This window comes from Panthera tigris, chromosome B4, assembly GCF_018350195.1.
Source record: "Panthera tigris isolate Pti1 chromosome B4, P.tigris_Pti1_mat1.1, whole genome shotgun sequence".
NCBI classification, from domain to species: domain Eukaryota; kingdom Metazoa; phylum Chordata; class Mammalia; order Carnivora; family Felidae; genus Panthera; species Panthera tigris.
Genome location: NC_056666.1, coordinates 79,962,717 through 79,989,115, shown reverse-complemented (window position 1 = coordinate 79,989,115; position 26,399 = coordinate 79,962,717). Strand labels below are relative to the sequence as shown.

The following is a 26,399-nucleotide window of genomic DNA, read 5'->3' as shown; positions in this document are numbered from 1 at the left end:
CTCTCGGATCCAGAAATGAGTATTTCTTTCTGTTTTTCTTTTTGAAATTTTTATTTAAATCCCAGTGACTTTACACACAATGTAATATTAGTTTCACGTGTACAATATAGTGACTCAACACTTCCATATACACCCGGTGTTCATCACAAGTGCCCTCCTTGATCCCCAGCATCTAATTAATCCATCCTCCCACCCCTCTCCCGTCTGGTAACCATCAGTTTGTTCTCTATAGTTAAGAGTCTGTTTCTTGGTTTGCCTCTCTTTTTTTACTTTATTTTTATTTTTTAATTTACATCCAAGTTAGTTAGCATATAGTGCAATAACGATTTTAGGAGTAGAATCCAGTGATTCATCCCCTATATATAACACCCAGTGCTCATCCCCACAAGTGTCTTTCTTAATGCCCCTTACCCATTTAGCCAGCCCCCCACCTACAACCCCTCCAGCAACCCTCAGTTTGTTCTCTATATTTAAGAGTCTTTTATGTTTTGTCCCCCTCCCTGTTTTTATATTATTTTTGCTTCCCTTCCCTTCTGTTCATCTGTTTTGTATCTTAAATTCCACATATGAGTGAAGTCATATTTTTGTCTTTCTCTGACTAATTTCGCTTAGCATCATACCCTCTAGTTTCATCCACATAGTTTCAAATGGCAAGATTTCATTCTTTTTGATTGTCAAGTAATACTCCATTGTGCATACATATCACATCTTCTTTATCCATTCGTCTGTCTTTCCATACTTTGGCCATTGTCAACAATGCTTCTATAAACATTGGGGTGCATGTGCCCCTTCAAAAATAGCACACCTGTATCCCTTGGATAAATACCTAGTAGTTCAATTGCTGGGTCGTAGGGTAGTCCTATTTTTAGTTTTTTGAGGAACCTCCATACTGTTTTCCAGAGTGGCTGCACCAGTTTACATTCCCACAAACAATGCAAAAGGGTTCCTCTTTCTCCGCATCCTCATCAACCTCTGTTGTTGCCCGAGTTGTTAATTTTAGCCATTCTGACTGGTGTAAGGTGGTATCTCATTGTGGTTTTGATCTGTATTTCCCTGATGATGAGTGATGTGGAGCATTTTTTCATGTGTCTGTTAGCCATCTGGATGTCTTCTTTCGAAAAGTGTCTGTTCATATCTTTTGCCCAGAAGAAATGAATAAATACTCTGCTCTTTTCTAGTTCAGTCCTTAAAAACACTTGATAGGGAGACATTTCCTTTTTCTTTTGCTATATCTCAAATAAGGCCCCTAAGAACTCAACCTTTCTCCTGAGAAAATCTTATCTTTCTCTCCAGCTCAGTCAACAGAACTTCCTTCTTTTTTCTTTCCTCTTCTTGCTGATTTTTCTCCCTGTTAAGACCAAGACTTGCATCTCAAATGCTCCCCATATCTGCTTGATTCCCTAAGTCTGATTTCTAAAGACACAATATTCAAGACACCTTGATAAATAGATACAAACCCAACCTTTAGGTTTGTAATAATTCCATTGATTCTTTTCATCCACATTGGTGTTTCCTCCACAGAAGGGGTCGTGGTCCTTTTTATCTGTGCAAAGTGCACCACACCTATGCGGTTAATCCCACAGCGGGCCTCTGAGATCAGAGGTCAGGGCTGACTTAATAAATGTACAACCCAGAGCCAACTTGAGGCTGTGTGGCAGGAATAATTCTAGGACCCTGTGGGCAGGCCATAAATAAAATCCTTCCATGCTTCCATCTGTGGCCTTAAATGTAGTTTAAAACAAAGTAGACAATCAGGATCGGGGACAGCCAACCTCGCACCACTTACCAAAGATTAGCACAAATAATCGGAAACCAAAATGTAACCATTTTGTGCTCTGTACCCACATGAAATTGGGGTAATTTCATTCCCACTTCAGCTGCACCCATAAAGCTGCAGGTCAAAGTTAACTTCAAAGCCTTTGCCTGTTAAAATCCACCGTGCTGGCGTCCCCCTAGGCCAGTCCCTGATTTTACTGTCAAGGCTGCAGGGTGGCCCAACAGCCTGTCAACCCTCCATCCCTCTGAATCAGGCCCATGGAGAAGGTGCTCCCAGAACAGGGGGCAGAAAGGAGAACAAAGCATCACTTTTATTAATGGCCAGACAAGTGCCAGACAACCCACGGTACTCTGACCTCTCTGACAAGCTGAACTAAAGAACGCGGTCAAGACACAAGTCCAAGCGAGGCCTCCTCTACTTCCTCCCTACCTGAGCCAGTAAGCAGACGGGGAAACAGCAGACATACCCCAAGGGAGAGAAGGAGAAGGGAAGCCTTGTCCAAATGTGTGTGTTTGCATCATGAGAGGGCAGCAGAGAAAGAGGCAACGCTATTCAGGAACGTTCCTGTTAACACATGGACCGCTCTCCCTGGTGAAACCTGTCCCATGAGTGTTCTGTCTCCCCAGCTGCCACGGCACCCCCACGCTGCAGGAGGGAGCACTTGCCTGCACGAGGAGATCCTTTCATCTTGTATTAGTTTCCTAAGTACAGTGTCTAAATACAAATTACCACAAATGTACTGACTCAAAACAACACAGCTGTATGATCTTGTAGTTCTGGAGGACAGAAGTCTAAGATGGGTCTCACGAGGCTGAAATCAAGGTGTCAGCAGGGCCACATTCTTTTCTGGAGGCTCAGGGGAGAAACCCTGTCAGTGCTCACTCCGACTTCCAGAGGCCGCCCACATTCCCTGGCTTTCAGTCCCATCCTCCCATCTTCGGAGCCAGCCACAGCCAGCCAAGCTCTTCTCGCTTTGCCACCCATCTGGTTCTCTCTCCTGAATCCCTCCCCACATTTAAGGTTCCTTGTGCTTACACTGGACCCATCCAGATAATCTGGAATAACCTCACTATTTTCAAGCCAGCTGACTCGCAACCTTAATTCCATCCCAAACCTTATTTCCCCTTTGCCATGAAGGCTAACATAGTACAGATTCTGCGGATTGGGATATGGGTATCTTGGGGGCCATGATTTTGCTAACACTCCCATGGGATCGGCCACCACTCACACCCACTTAGGCCTTGGTACCACAGGAATCAGTTGCCAGAGGTCCCAAACCATCCAGGGAGGTACTAAAATCTATACCCTGTTCCAATTGCTCTCAGAGGAAGGTGGGTAACCGAATCCCTCCTGTCACACCCGTTCTGTTTTCCTCAGTCGTGGCCAAAGTCAAGCCAAAGCCTCCAAGACCCAGTTATCCAGACTCCCATCTCCCTAACCCAACCCAATTCTCTGCCCGGCCTCTCTCCCAGACCCTTCTACTGTGACTTCCGGAACTCCTGGCATGTGATCAGCAAACTCCTTGACAGTGCCAATGTCTTGTTTTGAGTGTTCTCTCAATTGACTAGTCTTAAATTTTTAAGATTTCCTGAGAGTCCCACAGCCCCTACAAGGCTCTCAAGAGGAGGCTTCTCCCCCTCTCACTGCCAATTACCTCAGAGCTAGAATGTGGGAAGGGAAGGCCTCCCGGTTTCCCACTGCTGCTTCTATAGCTCTGCTCCTCCTTCCAATTTCAAAACTCCTCTCCTTGGAAGCTCTGAACACAGGCTGTCACCCTCCTCCCAACCCTCCCCCCTCGTTCACTGATGACCTCAACTCCTGCTCTTCTTCCCCTCACTTGCTCCTGTCAACATTCCTGATGATGTTCCACATTCACACAGATGATCTCACCGACCCTCTGGCTTCTCAGTCCTTGACCTCTGTACCTCAGCCTACACTTCACCACAGTGACCTCCAAAATCTCCAAGAATCACATCTTATCTACCACCTCCTGACCGTCCATCTCCTTTCCTCTAGAAGTTCAGTTGTACCAACTCTTTGGCCTTACCCAGACCCCTGATCTACGTCACCACTTTTTCCATGCAGTTAATGACTCCATTGCCCAGGCTTCTTTGCAGTTAGATGTGGCCATGTGACTTGGTTGCCGCCGGTAGGATATGAGCCAATACGATGATGGCAAATTATAGAGGGCAGTGACAGAAAAGGAGTTACGTCCTCCCCTTCTCTTTTCCCCCCTTCCCACCAACTGGAATGAGACGAAGAGGTGAGAGCTGGCACTGCCATCACAGGCCACTAAATGGAAGCCACATTTTGAAAAGGACAAGTTACAAGATAGAAAGAACCTGAGTCTTGAATATTGTGAAGCCACCATATTACCCATGTTTAACTTCCACTTAAGCCAGGGTATCGAGACCTTGTTGTTGCACCTGAACTAGTGTCTTCACATACTTGTCCACCTCACCTTCCCATCTCATTACATGTAACTTCATATACTCAATTCTTCAAATTGAAAACCTAAGACTCAATCTTGACTTTTGCCTTTGCCTCAATCCCCGCATCAACAGAGCGTTAGACTCTATCTCCAAAATACATCTTGACTTCATCCCACTCTCTCCATCCCCATGCCACCACCCCAGTTTTACCAGAATGGTCTGTCACTTAGACTTCTGCAAAGGCCTCCTGACTAACCTCTCTGCCTCCACCCTTACCCCTTCCAAACCAACCTCCAAAAGACAAATGATCTTCTTTCATCATTATCTTCATTTTTATTTGAGAGAGAAGGAAAGAAAGAGAGAGAGTGTGCACATGAGCAGGGGAGGAGCAGAGAGAGAGATAGAGAGAGCCAGAATCCCAAGCAGACTGCAGGCTCTGAGTGAGGTCGCGCATCTTGTGATTTGATCTCACGATCATGACCTGAGATCATGACCTGAGCCAAAACCAAGTCAGACATTAACCATCTGAGCCACCCAGGCACCCCAGACAAGTGATATTCTTAAAGTATATCAAATCATGTCAGTTAGTCATGAGAACTAATTGTTTCCACCGTGAAAACCTCACAGGTGGTCTTTTTTTTTCATCTTTTTTTTTTATGTTTGTTTATTTTGAGAGAGAATGCGTGCACGCAAATGGAAGGGGCAGTGAGAGGGAGAGCCAGAGAATCCCAAGCAGGCTCCACCCTGTCACCACAGGGCCCCATGCAGAGCTCAAACTCGCAAACAGTGAGATCATGACCTGAGCCAAAATCATGAGTTGGACGCTTTTAACCAACTGAACCACCCAGGCACCCCTCGTCGGTGTTTTCCAATTGCACTTCGAAGAAAATCCAAACTCCTTACCAGAGCCTACAGGCCCTAAATGGTCTAGTTCCCATTCATTTCACTCCACTCTCCTGCTCACCACTTCATGGCCATGATGGCATCCTTCATGGTCCTGGGACACACGAGCATTTTCCCAACTCAGGGCTTCCATCCTTGCTGTTCCTTTGGCTAAGAACCTTGTTGCTCTTGCTCTTTGCTTAGCTGGCTCCTTTTCATCCTTCAGGACTATGCTGAAAGGTCACCTCCTCAGAGAGAGCTTCCCTGGCCACCCCATTCAGTGCCCACCCCCATCTACCCTCCCATCAGTCTCCTCACCCTATTTATTGCCTCACTGCAGTCACCACATTCTGAAATTATCTTATTTACACATTTGTCTACCTGTTTATATACTCTCTACCTCACAAAAATGTAAGCTCTATGAAACCTGGGAACTTGTGAATTATTAATATTTATCATTTCTCTCTAGTATCGTGAACAGTAATTACTGAGCAAGGGGAGTTCAATGAACAAATCCAAATTGAATTTATGAGCGGAAGGAAAGAAGGAAGGAAGGAAAGAAAGAAGGAAGGAAGGGAGGGAGGAAGGAGGAAGGAAAGAAGGAAGAAGGGAAGGAGGAAAGGAGGGAAGGAGGGATGAAATTAGCTACTCTTTTCCTCGGAGGAACAAGTAAAGAACAGAGAGACTCGAAGGTTCACTACATCCCTTGTGAAGAAGGGAGCAAAGTCCTCTCCTCTAATGGAAAGGGGCACAGGGGAGTAGTGGCAGGTAACGATCTCCCTCCCTCAGAGTGGTTGGGAAGAAAAGACCCTGGGAAGCTTTTGTTCAAAGGCCCAGGGCTCCCTTCCCCAGGATCTGCAGAATTAATTCAGAGGTGAAGAAAAGGCCACCTTCGCTGAGAACATGGTACAGCACCAGAGGTCCAGACACTGCCGTGAGGAAGCCTGAAATTCTGTCTCAGGAAGGGCTTTTCAAGGCATGCACAGGGGGTCCCCAGAATGGGGACTCTCTTATTGGAAGTGAAGGAAGGGGTCTTAAAAAAGAATATTCCCCACCACTCCCAACCTTCCCGCACAGAAAATGGAGTCCCATCACAAGGACTCAGGATGAGGGTTGGGACAGCCTCCACAGAGCCTCCCACATGCCCTCCCCTCACCTGAGGAGACAAGATAGCTAAGGCTTTGGGTAAACTGGCCCTAGCTCAGGAGAGGCACTGATTCTCTCCACCGCCAGCTCCATCTCCTCTGTCCCCGGGGCCCTTCTCTTTCAAGGTGAATCACAGAATCTTCTATTCGTAGACTCCCCTGCACAGTTTCGGAGCAACCCAGGATCTCCAAGGATTGAAATAGAACCGAAACAGGTCCCAACGTAAGGATACCCCAGACAGCCTCTTGAGTACGTCCAGTAACACATGTCTCCTCACACACAGTGCAGCCTCTTCTAGGCCTGGGTGCCTCCGACTGTAAGAGCATCCTTCCTCCCAGCCAGGCCAGGTCTCTCTCCCTCTCACTGGCATGGCTGCCTCAGCCCTGGCAGAACAGCACGAGTAAGTTGGTTGCTTCCATGTGACATCTAAAGGTAATTGTCACTCCAATAATAAATGCTACCATTTAACCAAGCTTACCAGGCACCGTGCTAAGCATTTTATGTTTATTATCTCCATCAATACTCGCAATGCCCTACCATATAGGAATTACTATTCCCATTCCACGGATTAGGAAATAAGCTTGAGAAGTAAGGCAGTCAGTCCGGCCCCCCCACCCACCCGGGTATTGGAAAAACCAGGATCCGTTCCAACATCCACTCCATCCAAAGCCCATGCCCTCAGCTCCCCTGTTATGCCAAAATCACCCCACCCCTGAGTCTTCTTTAAGCCCGGCTAAGCCACATGAATTCCTTCAAGTATTCAAGTACCAGTTCTCTGAGAAGCTCAAAGCACCCATCCTGCTTTTCTCTGCACCTCCACCTCGGTTTTTAATAAAATCCTGCAGCCATCCAGCCTTAGACCCGCCTCCTGGGAATGGGAAAGAAAGCTCTTGTCCTCCACCTCCCTTGTCACCTGTCCGCTCCCTTGTCCCCCGGGATTTGTCAGTCTACCTCCCCCTATTCCTCACCTCTTCTTCCCCAAATTCCTATTCATCCTTAAAAAAAAACAAAACCTGACCCCAATTCCCCTCCTCAGAGAAGCCTTCTCCAGCCCGTGCTCCGATCTCAGTGCTCCCAAAGCCCTTATTTCTCTCCCACCCACCTCCCCAGCTTTATTGAGACGTAACTGACATACAAGGCGTACAATGTGATGGCTTGATATAAGTAAGTACTGGGAAGTGATTCCCATAGCTCAGCCAGTTAGCACACCCATCACCTCACAGCTACAAGTGTGAGTGTGTGTGTATGTAAAAACTCTTAAGACCTACCCTCTTAGCTGCTTTCAAATATGCAATACAGTATTGTTAACTGTCGTCACCATGCCGTACATGGCATCCCCAGAACTTATTCATCCTTCATAACTGAAAGTTTGCACCTGTGACCACCTTTGACCCGTTTCCCCCACCCCTGTCCCTGGCAACCGCCAACCCGCTCCGTGGTTCTGTGTGTTCAGTTACAAGACCCTTATTTCTGTCTCTACAACAACGGTTGCCATTTTGCAGCTCGTCGTGTCTGGTCACCGTTCTCCCTCCCTGGTCGGGCTTCTCCAAGGCAGAGGGTATGGCTTCATCTCCAGGTGCATTACGACGTAGGTGTTTAGTGGCTGTTACTGCTCAGTGTAGACTGACATTTTTGATACTTCAAACGGAAGAACAGTGGTCAGACTGCAGAAATTCAGAAAGTAGGGTCACCATGGGGGAACCAGTGGAGACACCAGGAGAACTGAGCCCCTCCATATGGCCCACCACCTGGGCTCTACCTGGTCTCTGGGAACAATGAGAAACTATTCCAAGGAGTACAATGAAAGACAAGAGTTTGAAACAGGATCTGCTGCCCTCTGGTGGCCCTTCGGCCTCTGGCCATTTGTTTGGTGTCCTCCCCTTCCCTGAGGAGGAGAAGTTGCCAGTATGGATTTAGAACCTCATGCCCCCCTCTGCTGGCACAATCTTCACTGTCCCAGGTGCTTTTGTAACAAGATATTAAAATTAGAAGTTCAAGTAGGCGCCAAGATACAATAGATGAGGGTTTTTAAAAAATTTTTTAATGTTTATTTATTTTTAAGAGAGAGAGACAGAGACAGAGTGCTAGTGCAGGAAGGGCAGAGAAAGAAGGAGACACAGAATCTGAAGCAGGTTCCAAGCTCTGAGCTGTCAGCACAGAGCTCGATGAACCGTGAGATCATGACCTGAGCCAAAGTCGGACACTTAACCGCCTAAGCCACCCAGGTGCCCCCAACAGGTGAGATTTTAAAGTGAAGTGCCAACTCATCATATGACAAATTTCAAAGGAAATTTTTAAGAACTAGTTTCTGACCACCTCGGCCAGACCAAGGATATTTTTTTTTAATCTCACAGTACAAGGAGCGCCTGGGTGGCTCAGTCAGTTGAGTGTCTGACTTCAGTTCAGGTCATGATCTCACATCTCGTGAGTTCAAGCCCCACATCAGGCTCTGCGCTGACAGCTCAGAACCTGGAGACTGCTTCAGATTCTGTGTCTCCCTCTCTCCCTGCCCCTCCCCTGCCTGTGCTCCATCTCTCTCTCTCTCAAAAATAAATTAAAAAAAATTTTTTTAATCTCATAGTACGGAGGGAAGGGAGGATTTTATTAGGAGGCAATGTTTAGATAAAACTGTGCTGTGAGCCCCATCTCCCCTCTCCCAGGGAAGGAGATAGGGCCTACCCACCTCACAGCAAACCTGGTGGGTGCTTACAGAGGTTACCCCAAAAGCTGAGTATGTGGCCCCTTGAGGTAAGGGCAGAGTGTCCTGGGGCCTGGATGCCACCCAGAAGTTTAGAAGGAGAAGGAAGGACCAAGGAACCGCCATGTGGGCAGGCTGAAGGAGCTGGTCCTCTAGAAGGCCCTGGGCTAGTTTGCCTGGCAAAGAAGAATCCGCTCTGGGTCCTGGGAGAGAAACAAGCATATCCCCATGCATCCATCTTGGGCGCTGTCCAGTAGGGCTACCTCGAGGGACACAAGGACCCCAACGGCTGAAGAAGGAGGCTCAAATTCCTGGAGTCAGGGAACACAGGGGAACGGGGCTGACGGCAAAGCTCTGAGAGGCCAGGAAAGGGCCCACGAGAGAACAGTCACCAGAGATCAGAGAGAAAGGGGCAAGGATACCACCGGCTGATGGAAGAGGAGTCTGAGTATCACCCAGTGAAATCTCACCTGCCCCTTCCTGTCTGCTCCACACCACCCCACCTCTCCCCACCGCACCTCACTCTGAAAAGGCAACCGGTGAGAGCGGGCGAAGGGCGGGCCTGGGGGGCAGGGGAGGAGGGAGAACATGACAGACAGAAGCCAGTCACCCGCTCCTTTCCCCGGCAACTGAAGCAGGGCCCAACAGGCGGCACAAGAATGACATTAAATAGCGCCAAGTTTTGATTCATGTACTCGCCTGGTTGTTCGAGTTTCTGATCAACGCTCCATGCCTGTCTCTTACGTGAGAGTAAGCAAAGTAGTTAAGAGTCTTTCCTTAGAGCAAGGGAAAAAATTGCCCCTGTCCAGCATCCCAATGAAGCATAAAGGATAATGTCATGAATCAAACTCACCAGGGAAATCAAACTGCAACTTTATTTTCTTATTACATGACAAGTGGTGGTTGTCACATAATATAAAATACAACATACAGTATACAATACATGTCATAGTATGTATATAGATAACATATATACAGTATAACATGGGTTACACTCTCCCCTCCGATAGGACTAAATTACAGGGACCCAGGATTTTCCCTTCAAAGTCTTCTCAGCCTTCTTTTCTCCAATCTAGAACATCCCTACTCCCATCCCTTCACCACTTTCCACTAGTCGCCTCCCTTTCTAGGCCTTTTGAGACCCAAGTCAGCCCCTCCCAGAGTTCCTGAGAACTTCCTCTACGTGGGGAGGAGAGGCAGGTGCCAGCCCCAGCACGGGCCACAGGGTCAGCATCACCTCTCTGCCCTGCCAGGCACCATCTGTAGTGGGGCACATAGTGTCTCCAAAAAATTCAGGTACACCTAGAACCTCAGCTGTGACCTTATTTGGAACTAGAGTCTTTACAGATGTATGTAATTAATTAAGGATCTTGAGATGAAATTATAGTGGATTTAGGGGAGGATCCCAAATCCAGTGACCGAAGTCTTTATTTTTTAATGTTTATTTATTTATTTTGAGAGAAAAACAGAGCACGAGCAGAGGAGAGACACAGAATCTGAAGCAGGCTCCAGGCTCCGAGCCGTCAGCACAGAGCCCAACACGGGGCTCGAACCCATGAACTGCAAGATCATGACCTGAGCCAAAGTCAGAAGCTTAACAGACTGAGCCACCCAGGCTCCCCATGACTGAAGTCTTTATAAGAAGGGGAGAGGACACAGAGACACAAGCGGAAAGAAAGCCATGTAAACACACGGAGTAACGATGCCACAAACCAAGGAGCACCTGGGGCCATCAGAAGCTGAGAGATGCAGGGAAGGATTCTGCCCTAGAGCCTTCAGAGGGAGCACAGCCCTGCTGACACCTTGATTTCACACGCCTAGCCACCAGAACTGTGACAGAATAAGTTCCTGCTGCTTTGAGTCACCGTCACCCGGTTGGTGGCACTTTGTTACAGGAGCCCTGAGAAACCAATACACCATCTCGAGCCTTGCCTGGCTGCAGGAGCAATCAACCACCAACCCGTGGCCAGAGGAATGCCAAGGCTTGGGCCGGGGCCTGGTGCACTCTGCCAAGCCTGGGAGGAGTGGGGAAGGACGGTTGGCCATAACTTTCAAATGACCCCCACCATCCACATTCCCCCGGCTGAGCAGCCCAGAGAGAAAACCCAGGCAATCTGCTCCCCTCCCCCAGCTGCCTACCATCAACAACATGGTCAGAGCCCAGGGGGCCATTCCCTCCTACCTTGGTAACGTACCCTCATCCAGTCCCGTGGCTGGGGAATTTTCCGTCTCATGCCCAAGTCAAAGTCATTAGATGTAATCATTAACAGGACGGGTGTTAATTAGCAGGCCATCCATGCTGATGAGAACACAGCTGGACATCAAGAACAGACATCAAGATCAGACAGAGGTGGGGAGGAGCAGGCTCTGGCTGAAAAGGGGCAAGGGATGTCCTACAGATCCCCAAACCCTAGTTCTGAAAGCTTTGAAATCCCCATTTCTTCACGCCCTGCTTTTTCCAGAGTCAAAGGAGAAAACATTTGCTAAGATGGACTCTTAATCACTCATGCCCATTTCTCGAGTGCCTAACGGGTCCTAGGCACTGAGCCAGGCACGTTATGGACCTCACCTCATCCCACCCCTCTCTGTAACAGTAGGGATACCTGTTATTTACAGGTGGGAAAACTGAGACTCAGAGAGGTTATACAATTTGCCCAAGACCACAGTGCTACTAAGTGGCATAACTTGAACCCAGGCAGAGTGCTCCAGAGGCTGGGTGTTTAACCCCCATGCGGGAAGGAGCTCCTATGGGACGGAGTTGGGGGGGGGGGGGGGAGAGGGGTCTAAGCAGTCAGAGGTTACGTTGACCTTCCTCCTTTCTGGATGCATCTCATTCTTTGGACTTCCCCCTTTGTAGTAGTCATCATTTATAATTACTTGGTCAGCCCACCACCGCCCGGACCCCTCCTAGGCTGTAAGATGCCCAGAGACTATCTGTTTTGTGCTCCACTGTATCCCCGGCACTTAGCATAATGCCTGGCACCCAATAAATACTGGTTGGAAGAATGAATCCAACCTGTCAGAGTTGGAGTAGGAGGGGCCAGCTAAGGACAGGTTCTTCTGAGCTGGTGATGATCAGAGGGTTAAAGTGCCTCTCAAGAGGTCATCTGGTCCACGCCACTGCTCCAGGTTCAGCCATTGCCCCGTAAAAGCCGCCAAACCTGGCTTATCGGGAAAAGCACTGGCATGGATCCTAGTCCTGGGGAGAGCTGCTTCCTCTCTCTTGGCCTCAGTTTCCCCTCTCTTGTTTGAAGGGGGGAGTGGATTGATCTTCATGTCTCTTCCACTTCTACCAGTTTGTGGTTCAAGAAGACGCAAAGCACTTTGGAAATGAGCAGCCCCTGTGTTTGAATCACCAGCTTTGGCCCCATTCCCAAGAGCGCCAGCTGCAGGGGGGTGTACCCACGCCTGGCAGAGTTGCAACGATGGGCTTTTTCACAGGCACACCAGGACGTACACAGTGGAGGGAGGCTGGGCCTTCCAAGTCATCCCCCTAGACGCCACACATCCCCACCATTGGTGCTGCTGGGGCTCACAAGAAGCTCTGGAAACTTCTCTTGCAGAGACACCTTCTAGATGGGTGTCAGAGCCACAGGGGACATGCAGCCTCACTCCGGGGTACCCGCACCTCAGTTCCAGATCAAGTTCTTCTCCCCACCTGGCTTCCCTCCTTCTTCACAATGCATGACCCCTGAAGACTCTCAGGCGTTTCCAGAAGAGCAAAGCCACTCCAAAGCACAAAGATTCACTCTACCGTGAGGATTTTCAGAGCATATGTCACAAGACCTCAGATGATTCCAAAAGTTTCCAGAAATGTTTGAGAAACTGCAGCAAATCGGTATGAACATATGGCTTCCCAGGGGGACCACTTGGATGGGGTCATTGCTCCTTTGGGTGTATAAATCAGTCTCTAGCCTCACCTCCTCAGAGCTATATGTGTGAAAAAGTATGCATGCGGGGTGCCTGGGTGGCTCCGTCGGTTAAGCGTCCAACTTCAGCTCAGGTCATGATCTCGCAGTTTATGAGTTCAAGCCCCGCATGGGGCTCTGTGCTGACAGCTCAGAGCCTGGAGCCTGCTTTGGATTCTGTGTCTCCTCCTCTCTCTGCCGCTCCCCTGCTCACGCTCTGTCTCTGTCTCTCAGTAATAAATGTTTAAAAAAAAAAAAAAAAGTATGCATGCATTATGTATCCAACAGTCAGGGGTTTAACCCCTGCCACAGTGGCCAGGCAGGGAGACATGCAAAGATAGAGGTGAGGTCCCTACCTCTGGGTCCCAACCCTGGGTCTGAGACTTCCCAATATGTGGCTAGAGCACCCCTAACCCCAAATGACAAAATATTAGAATGGGGAGAAACCCACGTAGTCACCTGCTCCCCTCATTTACAGGTGAGGAAACAAAGGCCACTGTGTGTTCGGGGTAGGGAGGTAGCGATTGCCCCACAGTAGCCCAGAGAGTTGGCAGCAGAGGGAAGAATTGACCTCTAACCTCCCAAACGCCAAGCCAAGCGGCCCATCCCAGCATCAGTTTGCTCCACGGCCCCGCCCATGAAGAGTAAAAGAAAGATCCTAACATATGCCTCCCTCCTGGTCAGTTGTGAGGAGTCGTGAATTAATGCCTGAGAAGCTGAGTGGGGGTAAGGAGGACAAATAAATAAGAGAAGACCGTGCTGAGAGCGAAAAGAGCAGCCCCATCAACCCAGAGTCCAGCTCCCAGAGCAGGGCGGGTGGGAGCTAAGGCTAAGTGACTGCATCACCAAGTCATATCCCTGTAGCCTTAAATATTTCATGGACCCAGAAGGGCACTGCGCAGAACAGCGGCCGCTCCTCCGGCCTGGCTGTGACTGCAGCGGGGATGGGAACGCTCCTACAAACGAGCACGCTCGCACAGACACAAGCGAGCTGGGGAAGGTCTGGGGCGGCGCAGGCTCCACCTCTTATTCTAGAGGGTTCCAAGAGCGGATGGCAGGACCTCCGCAACTCCCCAGCCCCGTGTGTGAGCAACCCGTGCCTTCTTCCACCCACAAGCCCATCAGACACAGCCACTCACCCAGCTCTGGCATGAATAAAGGTCCAAACAGGACACACGGACAGACCCGTTGTAGCCCACGCGGAGACCCCAGCACCAGGAGCTGAGGCCAGTCACACTCCACCTCCCCACTACCCAGAAACGCTTCGCCCACCCGCACCCAGCCTCCTCCTGGAAAAGCCAAGCCGGGTACTGGGAGCTGTCTCCTCCCTCTCCCGGCTCTCTCCTCCTCTGCCTCCACCCCAGCACCGGCTGCTCCCCAGACCCTTCTTCCCACACAGCCCCTCATGGGGAATCTCCCCAAGGCCTGAGCAATCGGGGCCCTCTCCCTACCTGTAGCTTTCGGACCATGGGTTCAGAGACTCTGGAGCTTGAGGAAGCAACATGAAGGGTGGGTGTAGGACTTGGGGAGGAATTTCCATGGCCAGACCAAAGTCTGAGGGATACAAGGGAAAGAGGCCCAGGCAAATTGGATGACTGGGGTAGGGTAGAGGTTCTCCTGATGAAACCCTGGAGGGATGTCTCCCCAAACTCTGCTGTCTGCTAGGAGATAACAAGACAGTAACGACAGCAGCCATGGGTTCATCGAGGGTCTTCTACATGCCAGTATCTTACCTCAGATGATACCCTATCAGGTGGAGACTCTTCTCCCATTTTACAAATGAGGAAACTGAAGCTCAGTGAGGGGATTCTGGGGCTCCAGAGATCCAGGAATGTGAGAATCCTGGCTTCAAGTTCCAGAGTCCCGGTGGAATGGGGTAAGGGATGTGCCAGTCACCTATGTAGAGGATACTCTGGACTCTGCTCTGGGTATGCGTGGTTGGGAGGTGAGTGAGTGAGGAGGAAACCAAAGTGCCTGCCTACTAATGGGTCCTGCGTTCCCCACCCCATCTTTATTCTCTTGGCTTCAGTGTCTTCTTATCCCCTCCCTCCCCAGTCACTCTGGTTGGGGGCATGGGGGTAGTTTCAGGGGAGGGGCTGGGAAATACAATCAGTTGTTTTCCTAGTTGGCCTTGCTACGTCAAAGAGAGGCTAAAGGCAAAAAGATATCTGCACCCCCACGTTCATGGCAGCATTATTTACAATAGGAAAACACACAACCACTGATGGATGAAGCGATAACCTTGTGAGATAGATATAGATAGATATAGACATAGATTAGAGATAGATATAGATTTATAGATATAATGGAATATTTTTCAGCCATAAAAAAAATGAGGAAATTCTGCCATTTGTGACAACATGGATGGACCTTGAGAGCATTATGCTAAGTGAAATAAATCAGACAAAGACAAATACTGTATGACCTCACTTATATGTGGAATCTTAAAAAATAATTGAACTCAGAGAAAAGGAGATAAGATTGGTGGTTATCAGAAGTGGAAGACAGGGGGAGGGGGAGTGGAGGAAGGTAGTCAAAAGGTCGAACCTCCAGATTTCAGATAAATAAGTGCTCAGTTGGTTAAATATCAGACTTCAGCTCAGGTCATGATCTCACGGTTTGTGGGTTCAAGCTCCGCATTGGGCTCTGTGCTGAGAGCTCGGAGCCTGGAGCCTGCTTCGGATTCTGTGTCTCCCTCTCTCTCTGCCCCTCCCCTGCTCATGCTCTCCCTCTCTCTTTCCCCAAAATAAATAAACATTAAACAAAATTTTAAATAAGTAAATAAATAAGGGATGGAACATACAACATGATGACTATAGCTATATAGCTGTATAGGGAAGTTGTTAACAGAGTATCCTGAGTTCTTATCACAAGGAGCAATGTTTTTCCCCTTTTTTTCTTTTTCTTTCTTTTTTTTTTTTTTTTTTTTTTTGTATCTATATGAGAAGACGGATGTTAGCTGACCCTATTGTGGTCATCATTTCACAATATATGTAAATCAAATCATCATACTGTATGCCTTAAATTTATACAGTGATGCATGTCAATTACTTTTCAATAAAACTGGAAAAATGTTTTTTAAAAGAATGAAAAGCCCCCCCCCCCACAAGTGCATCCTGAGTGTAGGGGGTCATTCCTAGAGTCTAGTGACAACAAAATGGGGTCAGTTATCATGCGAATGGAGGTCTGGCTGGCCCACTGGGTCCCTATACCCCAGTGTTGTCCTGAGAAAACTGAGCTGAGCCTGGCATGTGTAAAGAGATATGCCTGGGGGGGGGGGGGAGGTTATTTTGGGAGGTAAAAGGGGAAGGGGTGGTGTGAAATCCAGGTCAGGGAAGGGTTGCCCAGGAGAGGAGGCAACTAAGAGTTGAGGCTGACCCCTTAGAGGAAAGAGTGATCATAGGGACCCCAGAGAACCAGGCATTAATCTGTATGGAACTTGCAGTTGCTGGGCTTAAGGCTAAAGAAACAGATCTCTGGCCCTGGCCCTGGCCCAGCCCCTCCCCCCAGAACTCCCTGTCCCTTCTCCTCCCTACTTCTTCTCCTCCCCCCCCCAACCCACCCCCCCCCCGTGGTTCATCAGCACTGCCCCTCCTCAGGTCCATGGCACCTCTTTTCCCCTCTATGCGATGGCCCCCAGGCCCTAGCATGGTGCCCCCAACAGCTCCTATGAATATCCTATCTGCCTCACTCACTAGTCCTGATTGACATCTGGTCCTACACCAAGGTGGTAAGTTCTTCACCTAGTCTAACCTCCATCCCTTCAGTTACAGCAGATCACTTTCATTATCCCGCCAGTAGTGGAACTGGAAATCAACCCCAACTGCAAATGAGCCACCCCACCAGGAGTTTCCCTTCCATCCCCCAGCATTCTCCCCTTGCAGGCCTTTCACCTGCTTTCCCAGCCCTGTAGTTTAGCAAGCAGAAAGAGAAATCTATTTCACAAGCATCATCAGCTCCCCACCCCCAACACTCCTTCTGCTGAGTCCCAGATGGTCCTCTCTCCCTGAGCCCTCCACCCACTCCCATCCGTACTTCAACAGAGAGGCTCTGGCCTCTGGAGACTCTGTAAGGCCTCAGTTCCCCCCTGCCTGCCGGCCGAGTGAACAGAAGACCTGCGCCCAGCCCTCACACCTCCCCTCCGAGTTTTCCCCTTCGCTCTACTGTTTTCTTCTCAAGGGAAAGTCCCTCTCCGTGTCTAGCCTTCATCCCTCCTGCTGCATGCCTAAATCCCCTTCCCTTCTTTGCTCTATGAGACAACCCCTTGCAAGATCATAAACGAAATCTTCCTCTCGCGTTTGCCGCCTCCTCCTGCCAGCGCCCCTCCACCTTCCCGCTCCTAAAACCCGTCCCCCTAGCCTGGAGAAGTTCTCCGTACCGCTCCCCACCCCCACTCCCTGCCCCGAGCTCTGAGGACACCCGGAGGCCCGCCTGGGCCGCCGACCCAGTCTGGGACCCGGCCACGCCCGGCTCGCCCGCCCGCGGGGCGGAGACCCCCGCAGCCCGCGGCGCAGCCACGACGGGGTTAAGGTTCCGGGCGGGGGGGGGGGGGAGGGGGAGGGGGCCGGGAGGGGCGGGTGCGGAGCCAATCGGCGGCCGCAGAGTCCCCGGGGCCGCGAGCGGGGAGCGCCGAGCAGGGCGCCGGGAGCCGAGCGCGCCGGGCTGGGGCCGGGGCCGGAGCGGAGCGGAGAGCGAGCGCGCCCGCCCCAGCCCCGAGTCCCGCCGCCTTCCCTCCCGCCGCAGCGCCGGCCCAGCGGCCGCCGCCCCAGCCATGGAGCAAGACAACAGCCCCCGGAAGATCCAGTTCACGGTCCCGCTGCTGGAGCCGCACCTTGACCCCGAGGCGGCGGAGCAGGTGCGGAGCCGGGCGGGGTGGCAGGGGACTCGCCCTGCAAAGAACGAGGGACCTCCTGGGCTGGGGGATCTGAGAAACCTGCTTCGTCCGCCCTCGGCAGTGCGCCCCTGTGAGGGCGACCGCGCTCAGTTGGGGGGGAGGGGGGTCTTCTATCCCCTCCCCCACTGTTGGAGCCACCTCTCCCTGTCCGTGCTAGCACGAGCGCCTCCACTCGAAGCCTGTCCCCGCAGAGTCGCTCTCTGCGCCCCAGCCCTGGGGGAGGGGGCCTGCCTGAGGACACGACCCCAACCCCCTTCGCCAGTCTGGCATCCCCCACTCAGTCAACCCCCGCCAGAGTTTCTGAGCTCGAGGGGGGGGGGCGGGGGAGGGGGCGCCGTAGGGGCCCGGCAGCCTTGCGGGAGGGGTTAGGGGAGGAGGCGGGGAACGGAGGGAGCCTGGTGCTGCAGAAAGGAGTTGAAAGAAGAGAAATAGCTCTCCCAGCCCTCCCCTCATTGAAGGCCACCTTGCGTGACTCCAGAGAGTGAGAACCAGGAGGAACCTAGGAAAACCAAGAGCTCCCGGGCTTTGGGGAGAGGGGTGGTTGGGTCTGCAGGCTGAGGCTCCCCTCTAATGCAAGTCTGGACACGTGGGTCCTTATTCCCAACTCCTGCCCTTCGGAGCAGAGAGTGGGGGTGGCCTGCAGAGAATGGCGCTGGGAAACCAGAGGCAGGGGCTCTCTGGGAGCTGGGTGCAAGGGACTCCCTAAACACGGGAGCAGCACTGCGCTGGCCTGGGCTCAAGGGGTGGGAGTCCAGGCCCTGGCCCAGCCGTGGGCCTGGCCTATTTTTAGCTCAGAGCAGCCTGGCAGAGGTGGCAGTGGATGAGAGTGTGTGAGCAAGTGTGTGTCTCAGGGAGAGTGAGCATGTGTGTGGAGAGGGTGACCACCCGTGGTCACTACTACCGCCCATTTGCCAAATATTTGCTCATTTGCGCCATCTCGTTTTGTGTTCTCTGTCCATTTGCCTGGACATCCCCGGTCCTAAAGAATATCTGTCGGCCACAAGGTCAGTTCTCCATTTCCCCTACGCGGCTGCCAGGGCTCTGGCGGGGCCTCCCCACCTGACAACACCCTGTGACCTCTTGGGATGGGCTGGAGAGGGTTCTCTGTGTGGGCTCCAGCTGTTTGGGAGAAGAAGGTCGGGATCTGAAGGGAGGGGTAGGTGCACATAGTCTCCCTGCAACTTCAGCTTCCCAAAGTGTGGGGAGGGGTGAGGAACCTGATCTGTCCTCTCCCTGGCCTGGGGGGAGCCCCATCTCCAGACCCCCAAGGTGTGACAGCAGGATGGACTGTGGTGAGGCCTCAAGCCTGGTGAGGATGAGCAGGGTGGAGAGCCCGAGCCTGGGGAGTGTCCCCCCAGAGTCAGGGGCAAGACTGTTAACGCCTGGAGGCAAGGGATTAGCTAAGATACCCTCAGCCCCAGGAAACGGGCGTGAGTGTGGGCTGGGGGTGGTTAGGGGTGAGGTTCCAAGGACTGCCTTCCACTGGCACAGACAGGTCTCCCTGACACCTGCATCTGTTTGGTGTTAGAGACGGCAGGTGTCCATGTGTATTGGGAGGAGGAGGGGGTAGTCCAGCTGGTTCAGGGGTCGGGAGACACAGGAGGAGAAGATAGTTCTCTGGAGCCAGAGGGAAAAAGAGAGAGACGGGACTGCTGCCTGTTTTTCTCCAGTCTTCAGAAATCGGTGTCCTGTCCACTAGACCTGAAATTCTAGCTGCAGCCTAACCTCAGCCCTTCTCGCTGTGTCCTCCAAGTGTGTTACCCAAGCAAAAAGCTCCAGGCGTGGCAAGAGGGCCTAATCCAGACTGGGATTAGGGAGAGCAAAGGGGGTTAGAAGCTAGGAGTTACGGAGCACAGAGTGGCAGGGGATGGAGGGGCGCCCACGGCGACCAGGTATTTGGTGTGACTGGTTTGGCAATAAATCAGAGGCAAAGGCACGAGGTATCCTTGAGCACTCGGAATTTGGGGAGGTGCAAGAAAAAGAAGAAAGACCATCTATTCACTTCCTAGTAGTTCAGGTACCTGGGGTGGGGGTGGGGGTTACTTTAGGAAGTCTGACTTTACTCCCTTCTCTGATATCTCTAGGATATCAAAATTGTCAAAGACTCTGAGCGCCTAGAGATCTTGTCCAAGGTTAAGGACGGGACCTGTCCAACATCACAGAGCCCTGGTGCCCTCTCAAAAGCCCTTTCCGGCATGCTTGTGGTCTCCTTCTCGGACTCCCAACTTCCACTAACACCCCCACCCTCTCCCTGTCTCTCTGACTCTTCCACAACCAGCACTCCCCCTCTGCCTACAGCAGGAGAGAAATAAAAAGGAGTCCTCTCCTAGGAAAGGATGGCCCTCACCCCACATTCAGGAAGAACAAGTACCCGCCTGCTGGTGCCCAGCACATCTGTACCAGGAATGGCCAGACGGACTCACAGCTCATGTGTGTGTAGTGCATATGTGTATGCATATGTGTATGACTGCACACACACACACACACACACACACACACACACGCACACACACACACACAAAACCAGCACTGCCAGGGACCTTGAAATGTCACCCAAAACAGATGCCACTGGATTTTCCAGAGAAAACAGTGACCCACCCCAAGAGCCCCCCATTCTGTGCATCTCACTTCTTTGGGGAGAATCCCCCTCTCAGACTAACACTGTGCCTCTTGCTAAGGCTGACATCCATTTTCTGGGCATAGAGAGGGGCGGGCGTCTTACCACCCCCGCCCCCAGTGGTAGTGATACTAAATAATGGACACAGAGAGAGAGGAATTCCATCCTTCAGTATCCTTGCCCTACCGTGCTCAGCCCTGGATGATCTTAACCCCTCTCCCAGCCCTTTGGCTTTCCCCGGCTCTGCTGCCCCGGAAGGTTGCTGTAGGAACTCCAGCCCCATGCGTTCCCCTCACTTCCAAGCCTCAAAACCCTCCCGAGAAAGGAAAGAAAACCTACATGTCCCAAGAGTCCTTGGACTGACTGCAACAACAATCAACTTTATTGGCAGCCTGGCAGAAGAGCAGCAGTTGGCAGAGGGGCTCAGAGGCCCAGGAGTCAACCAGCTTTTATATGTTAATTTCTTAGAATGGGACCCTGGGGCCCCTGCATAAGATTTTTCAGGTAACTTTAGCACCCCCCCCCCACTAGGTCCTGCCTGTATTTTATTTACCGTTACAAGGATTTGCCCAGACCACACTTGCTGACAAATTAGAAAGGCAGTGTGTCCGATGACAGAGGGAGAAATTTAGAGAGGGGCATGGAATTTAGAGAGGGGCATGGGTGAGGGAACGCACCTTCAGACCTACCTTCCTGGTGCCGTCGCCCAGGCTGGGCTGGGTGTGAGGGGTGCTGCCCACAGATGCTGGCGCACAAAACGTTCCTGTCTGTCTGGGGTGGTGGGCTAGAAGACTGGGGGAAAGCCCTCGTGCCCTGTCAGGTTATTTCTGACCATCGATCAGGATGGACGGAAGGACAGCAGGCCAGAGATCGATGCATTTGAGCAGATACAGCTGCTGAGAGGGAGAGCTGGGGAGATGCGGAAACAGAAAGGGGGGATGGGGGATAGAGGGGGCGGGGGTGATCTTTTGCGTCCCTAAGGGAAAGGGATGGGTCCAAGAATGTCCACCCTGGGACCTGAGGCTCAGTGTAATGTGGTCATTTTTGAGGTATGTTAAGAGGGTGGCCTGGATTATGTTGCTGAAGGGTACTGGGTGGGTCTTTGAGACTGCCACGTGCACTTGACCTCTCCCCTCAGATTCGGAGGCGCCGCCCCACCCCCGCCACCCTCGTGCTGACCAGTGACCAGTCATCCCCAGGTAACCCCCCCGGGATGGGTCACTGAAGGGACTGGGGGCTGCTGAGGGGGTCCAGTGAGAGAAGGGGGGGCGCTGGCTGGAAGAAGGGCAGATCTGAGGAGTCCGAGAGCTTCTAGGTCCCAGGGTCGGGAAAGCGGGCGGCTGGATTAGCAGGAGGATTTCCTTTGCTTTGGAAAGACGGAGCAGTGCTAGGGAGGGGAGGGAACGCACCTGCGTCCTAAGCCCCCCCAGGAATTGGGGTGGTCAACTGAGTGCCGTTGCTGCGGCAACAGTCTTCCAGGTTTCTCGAGCAACTGAGACGCTGAGGCCCCCACCCCCAGAGGCAGTGACAGCTGTGAGGGGGAGACACCGCCTCCATCAGCTAGCCTCACAGCCCCCAGAGGGGAACGGGAAGGTTAGACACAGCTCAGGGAGCAGCTGGCATGCCGGTCACCACTGTGCCCAGCAAGGTCTGGGGAGAGAACAGGGTCTCAGGGAATGTCGGGGAGAGGTGGTCATGCTAATAAGCCAGACTGGAGTTCAAGATGCCTGAATGTCCGGCTTGCCCCCAACTACCAAAATTGGTTGTACCTCCCTGCGCAGGATAAACTTGCTCTTTTTTATCTGGTATTCCCTCCCGTGCACGGTTCCGTTCTGAACCTGGGGTCGGGGCAATGACTGGGAGGAGAAAGAGCTATGGATACTTCAGAGAGAGGAAAGGAGCAAAAACACCACACCGATCCCACTTCGGGAACCTCCAGGTCTGAGGCGAGGATGTAGATACACGATGGACCACAGAGTCAAGGACAGGACTACGTACCGGGAAGAAAGCAAGGCAGGGGGGAGCTGAAGAGAGCAGGCCTGGGGCAGCCAGACATCAAGGCTGACTTCCTAGCGGCCGATGTGAGGGACAGATCAGGAAAGAGGTGATCACAGAGGCTCCTCCCCTTGGGAAGTCAGCTCTTTTTTGGGGGTCCCCCCCCGGGTTTTCAGTCCTCTTCACTTTCTCCTTTCCCCGTTCCCCCTCAGAGATAGATGAAGACCGGATCCCCAACCCGCTTCTCAAGGTGAGCTGGTCCCTCAGGCTCAGCCCAGCCCAGAGAATTATTAGAGGATTATTCCTCAGCCCTTCCAATCTCTAGGGCCTTCCGACTCCCCCTTCTCTGCGTCCCTCCCAATGAGCGGACACACACTCACACCATATCCCCCCACACTCAGTCTCTTTGCTCACTGTGGGGACGGGGGTAGGGGTGGCTGGGAAGCAGGAATGTTCTCCCCCACTTTCTGAAGCCCACGCCGACCCCCCAATCTCCAGTCCAAAGCATGGCAAGACACAGAAGGTGGGCGAGACGGGCCGGCCCCCATCTGTGCCCTGTGTCCTTCACAGTCCACTTTGTCCATGTCTCCACGGCAACGGAAGAAGGTGACGAGGACCACACCCACAATGAAAGGTTAGGAACACCCTTCCCATCCCCTTCTGCCCCGCTGTGCCTGAGGCTGAGCCGTAGACCTAAATGACCCCTTTGCAGGGAACTGTTGCGAAGTCTTGAAACCTGCCTCTGTTAGAGTTGAATCGTTTGCTAGACAGTCTGGGCTGGACTCCGGTTCTGGCTCCCACCAGCTGGGTGGCCTGGCAGAACCTGCTTAACCTACTGAGCCCTGAGTACCACCTCACTATGGCAGTTAAATAAAATATGCAGTGCTCACCACACAGAAGGTACTCAAATATTTCTTGAACCTAAACTGAGTCTTTTCTTTTGCCCCAAGTATCCCAGCAAGTTAGGAGGGTCTTTTCTTCCTGAAGGCCCTGCCCCTCGCCTCTCTGACTTTTGAAGGAAGTATGTTTTATTGTCTAGCTTTAGGCCCTCCTTAGTGCCCAGCGCATATCTTTCCCCACCCCACCCCTCCCCCCCACCGACCCCCCCGTTCAGATCTCAGGGGATGGAAATGTCACACCAGCAATGTCTGCCGGCCCTTCAGCGGCGCTGTTGAGACTCTGAGCAGTCACGTCCCTCCCTTTCTGTGCCCCCAGAGCTCCAGATGATGGTTGAACATCACCTGGGGCAACAGCAGCAGGGAGAGGAACCTGAGGGAGCCGCCGAGAGCACAGGGACCCAGGAGTCCTGCCCACCTGGGATCACAGACACAGAAGCGGAGTTAAGGCTGGGCCCTTCTGGGAAAGCACAAAGTACGTTGAGGCTGGGGAGGGACTGGCCCGGGAGGAGGCAGACCTTAGCCGTGATAGGGAGGGGTCTACTAGGAGCCGGAAACTGTCCTGGGAATATGGATATGTCTGGATGTATTCCATGTATTTGCGTCTCACCTTTGCTTACTGAATGAGAGCAAACCCTCCCCACCTGGGCTGCAGGGCTCCCTGCTGTACGGGGGGAGGGAGCGAGCCCACCGTGGTGGGTCCAGCACGCACAAGCTAGAATCCTCCTCACTTGACCAGCCCGGAGGCCTCCAGCGACTCACTTAACCTCAGTCTGTAAAATGATAACGACGATGCCTATTGCATTGGGTTGTTTGCGAAAATGAAAGGAGACCGGTTCCTAGCCCAGCAGCCGACACATGCAGTGAACCGGAAGCTGCTGGTAGTGCTGTTAACACATCTCCACAGTCCCTCATCCCAGGTGGGATTCCAGAATCCAGAGCTTTTCCCATTCTACGAAGGTGACATGGTGTGTGTATATATCTACTGATATTACGTAATACCCTCCAACAGAGCACCCTGTAATCACACACATTATTTCTGCAGTGAAATGAATGGTCCTACCAAATGGGATAAAGACTAAAAGGAGTCCCGTTATCATCTCAGGTCAGGTTTTGCCCAATTGTACCCAAACTTTTTTGAACTCCCCTTTGAAGCGTTTTTTTATCTTTCAATTTCTGATTGCAAATTTAAAAAGTGAGCCTGTAGTAATCATCGTGATGAGAGAAAACACCGCTGGGCTTGTCTGGTTGCCCCCAGCCTGGTCTTGGGCCCCTCTCAGAGGTCACTGGATGTAGTGAGAGGAGCAGCTCCCTCTCCAAGCTTTCATGAATACTGCCTCTCCCTCCCACCACCCCTTTTCCCTCCTTAGAGCCTGCAGAATCCATCCCTAAAACTCAGGAGAGGGGCAGTGAGAAACCCAGCACAGAGGAACCCACAACCCATATACCACCATTGGATTCCCAGGGAGCCAACTCGGTAAGAGCCTAGGGCTGGGGCTGCCTGGTCTACAGGAGAGCAGGCTGTGTCAATGAGGGCAAGGACTAAGATCTGGAATTAGGGGATGGGGGAACAGAGGACCGGCTTCAGTCACTGAAGAGCTATTGTCTGAGGCAAGAAGATTTGGGGGTATTACGTATCCGTGGATAGAGAGAAATGGGATTAAGCTGCGGGAGGAAGGGTTGAGGTTAGACTCTGTATTGGGGTTTCTGGCTCCTGGACTGGGTGAAGTAGACCGTGGACTTTCTGAGAAAGGGCATTTGGAACCTAAAGGGAGAGCCTCATGTCCAAGCTGGGTGAGCAGTGGTCATGCCTGGAGCGGAGGCATTGATGAAACAGCCTCGTGGACTCTGATTTTACGGTCCTCCCTCCCCTGCGTAGGCCGGGCAAGCGGGGCGACTGGCGTCAGACACCAGAGGTTAGATGCTTGAGGATGGGCGGACTAGTAGGGGTGGGGACAGTAGGACCTCTGGTCTCTCACATGCCCTCTTTCTGCCCCTCCCCCACAACAGGTCTGAGAGTGAAGGAGGTATCCTGGAATCAAGACTGCAGTTGGGATGCATGGACACTGGATTTGTTTCTTATTCTTCACTTTTGGGAAAAATCTCCTGTTTTTAAAAAGTGATAAATTTGGTGTTAGGTGCTTGGCATTTTCCTTCTTTCCCAACTTAGAGAATCCTTTCTCCCTCCCTTCTTGTCCTGCCCCCTCTACAACTCCCTGCTCTTCTGCCCAGCTCCTTCTGGAAAGAAATGGGGAAGCTGGGCAGGAGAAATGGGGAAGCTGGGCAGGAGCCTTGAGAAGGGGTTGGGGTGGGGGGAGTTCTCCCCCAACCCTGCCCTTACTTGCTCTGGGAAGAGAGATGGGGGTCAGACAGGTGGAAGGACTAACTTCCAGGGCACCAAGAAGGAACAAAGGGCCTGGGTTCTCTTTTCTTAATTGACCCCTGCCCTTACTTGCTCTGGGAAGAGAGATGGGGGTCAGACAGGTGGAAGGACTAACTTCCAGGGCACCAAGAAGGAACAAAAGGCCTGGGTTCTCTTTTCTTAATTGCAGAAAAGATACCGCCACCTGGCAGGGTTGCCCTGCAGCTGTGAGACTTGGGAGTTGTAAGGCCGGTCCAGCTGCGACTGTGCTGTGGCCGCCGCCTGCTGGACAGGAGGTGGAACTGCACCCTGGCTCGCCCATTGGAAAGAGGTGTTGCTTGTGTGGATGCCTTTGCCTGTCCTCCAAACCTTAATGATTCCCACACTTCAGGGTGTGTTCCCTCCTCCAGCCATGAGGAGACCACACCCCCTGCTCCAACCCGTTAGCAAAGACGCGTGGAGAACACAGTGGCTATTAACAAAGAGGCCTTTGCTGGGACCAGGAAAGATCATCTCTCCCTTGTCCTAGACACTGAGGGGCCAGGAGAAAACACAAAAGCCAGCACAGGCGAAGAAACTTCCATAGTCAGGCCTCTCCTGCTTTTGTCTTTCCAGGGGGGAGAGGGGAAGAGGGAAGGCAAGATTCGCCCTTCCTTACTGAAGCAGCACTCTGATGGAGAGAAAAAGAACCTGGGTGTAAGGTCCCACTTCTGCCATTCCTAGTATGTGCTCTCAGGCAAGACCCCAGCTTACCCACCTACACATCAGATAGGGAGAACACCACACCAGGAT

General features: G+C 52.0%; 1 protein-coding gene across 1 annotated transcript; it reads left to right on the top strand.

Moving 5' to 3' along the window:
- The first annotated feature begins 17,489 nt into the window (after window positions 1-17,489).
- PPP1R1A (protein phosphatase 1 regulatory inhibitor subunit 1A) lies at window positions 17,490-25,386 on the top strand. The gene is made up of 7 exons (XM_042990847.1): window positions 17,490-17,698; window positions 21,493-21,553; window positions 22,562-22,599; window positions 22,920-22,983; window positions 23,565-23,720; window positions 24,616-24,722; window positions 25,256-25,386. The coding sequence occupies exons 1-7, from the start codon at window positions 17,615-17,617 to the stop codon at window positions 25,259-25,261; spliced, it is 516 nt and encodes a 171-aa protein (XP_042846781.1). The 5' UTR covers window positions 17,490-17,614; the 3' UTR covers window positions 25,262-25,386.
- Window positions 25,387-26,399: the final 1,013 nt, after the last annotated feature.

Bases quoted from the DNA above. Each gene is read 5' to 3' on its own strand.
- PPP1R1A (XM_042990847.1), top strand. From the start codon at position 17,615: ATGGAGCAAGACAACAGCCCCCGGAAGATCCAGTTCACGGTCCCGCTG. The intron at 22,984-23,564 runs GTTAGGAACACC...CTGTGCCCCCAG, and splicing joins GACCACACCCACAATGAAAG to AGCTCCAGATGATGGTTGAA. The intron at 23,721-24,615 runs GTACGTTGAGGC...TTCCCTCCTTAG, and splicing joins CCCTTCTGGGAAAGCACAAA to AGCCTGCAGAATCCATCCCT.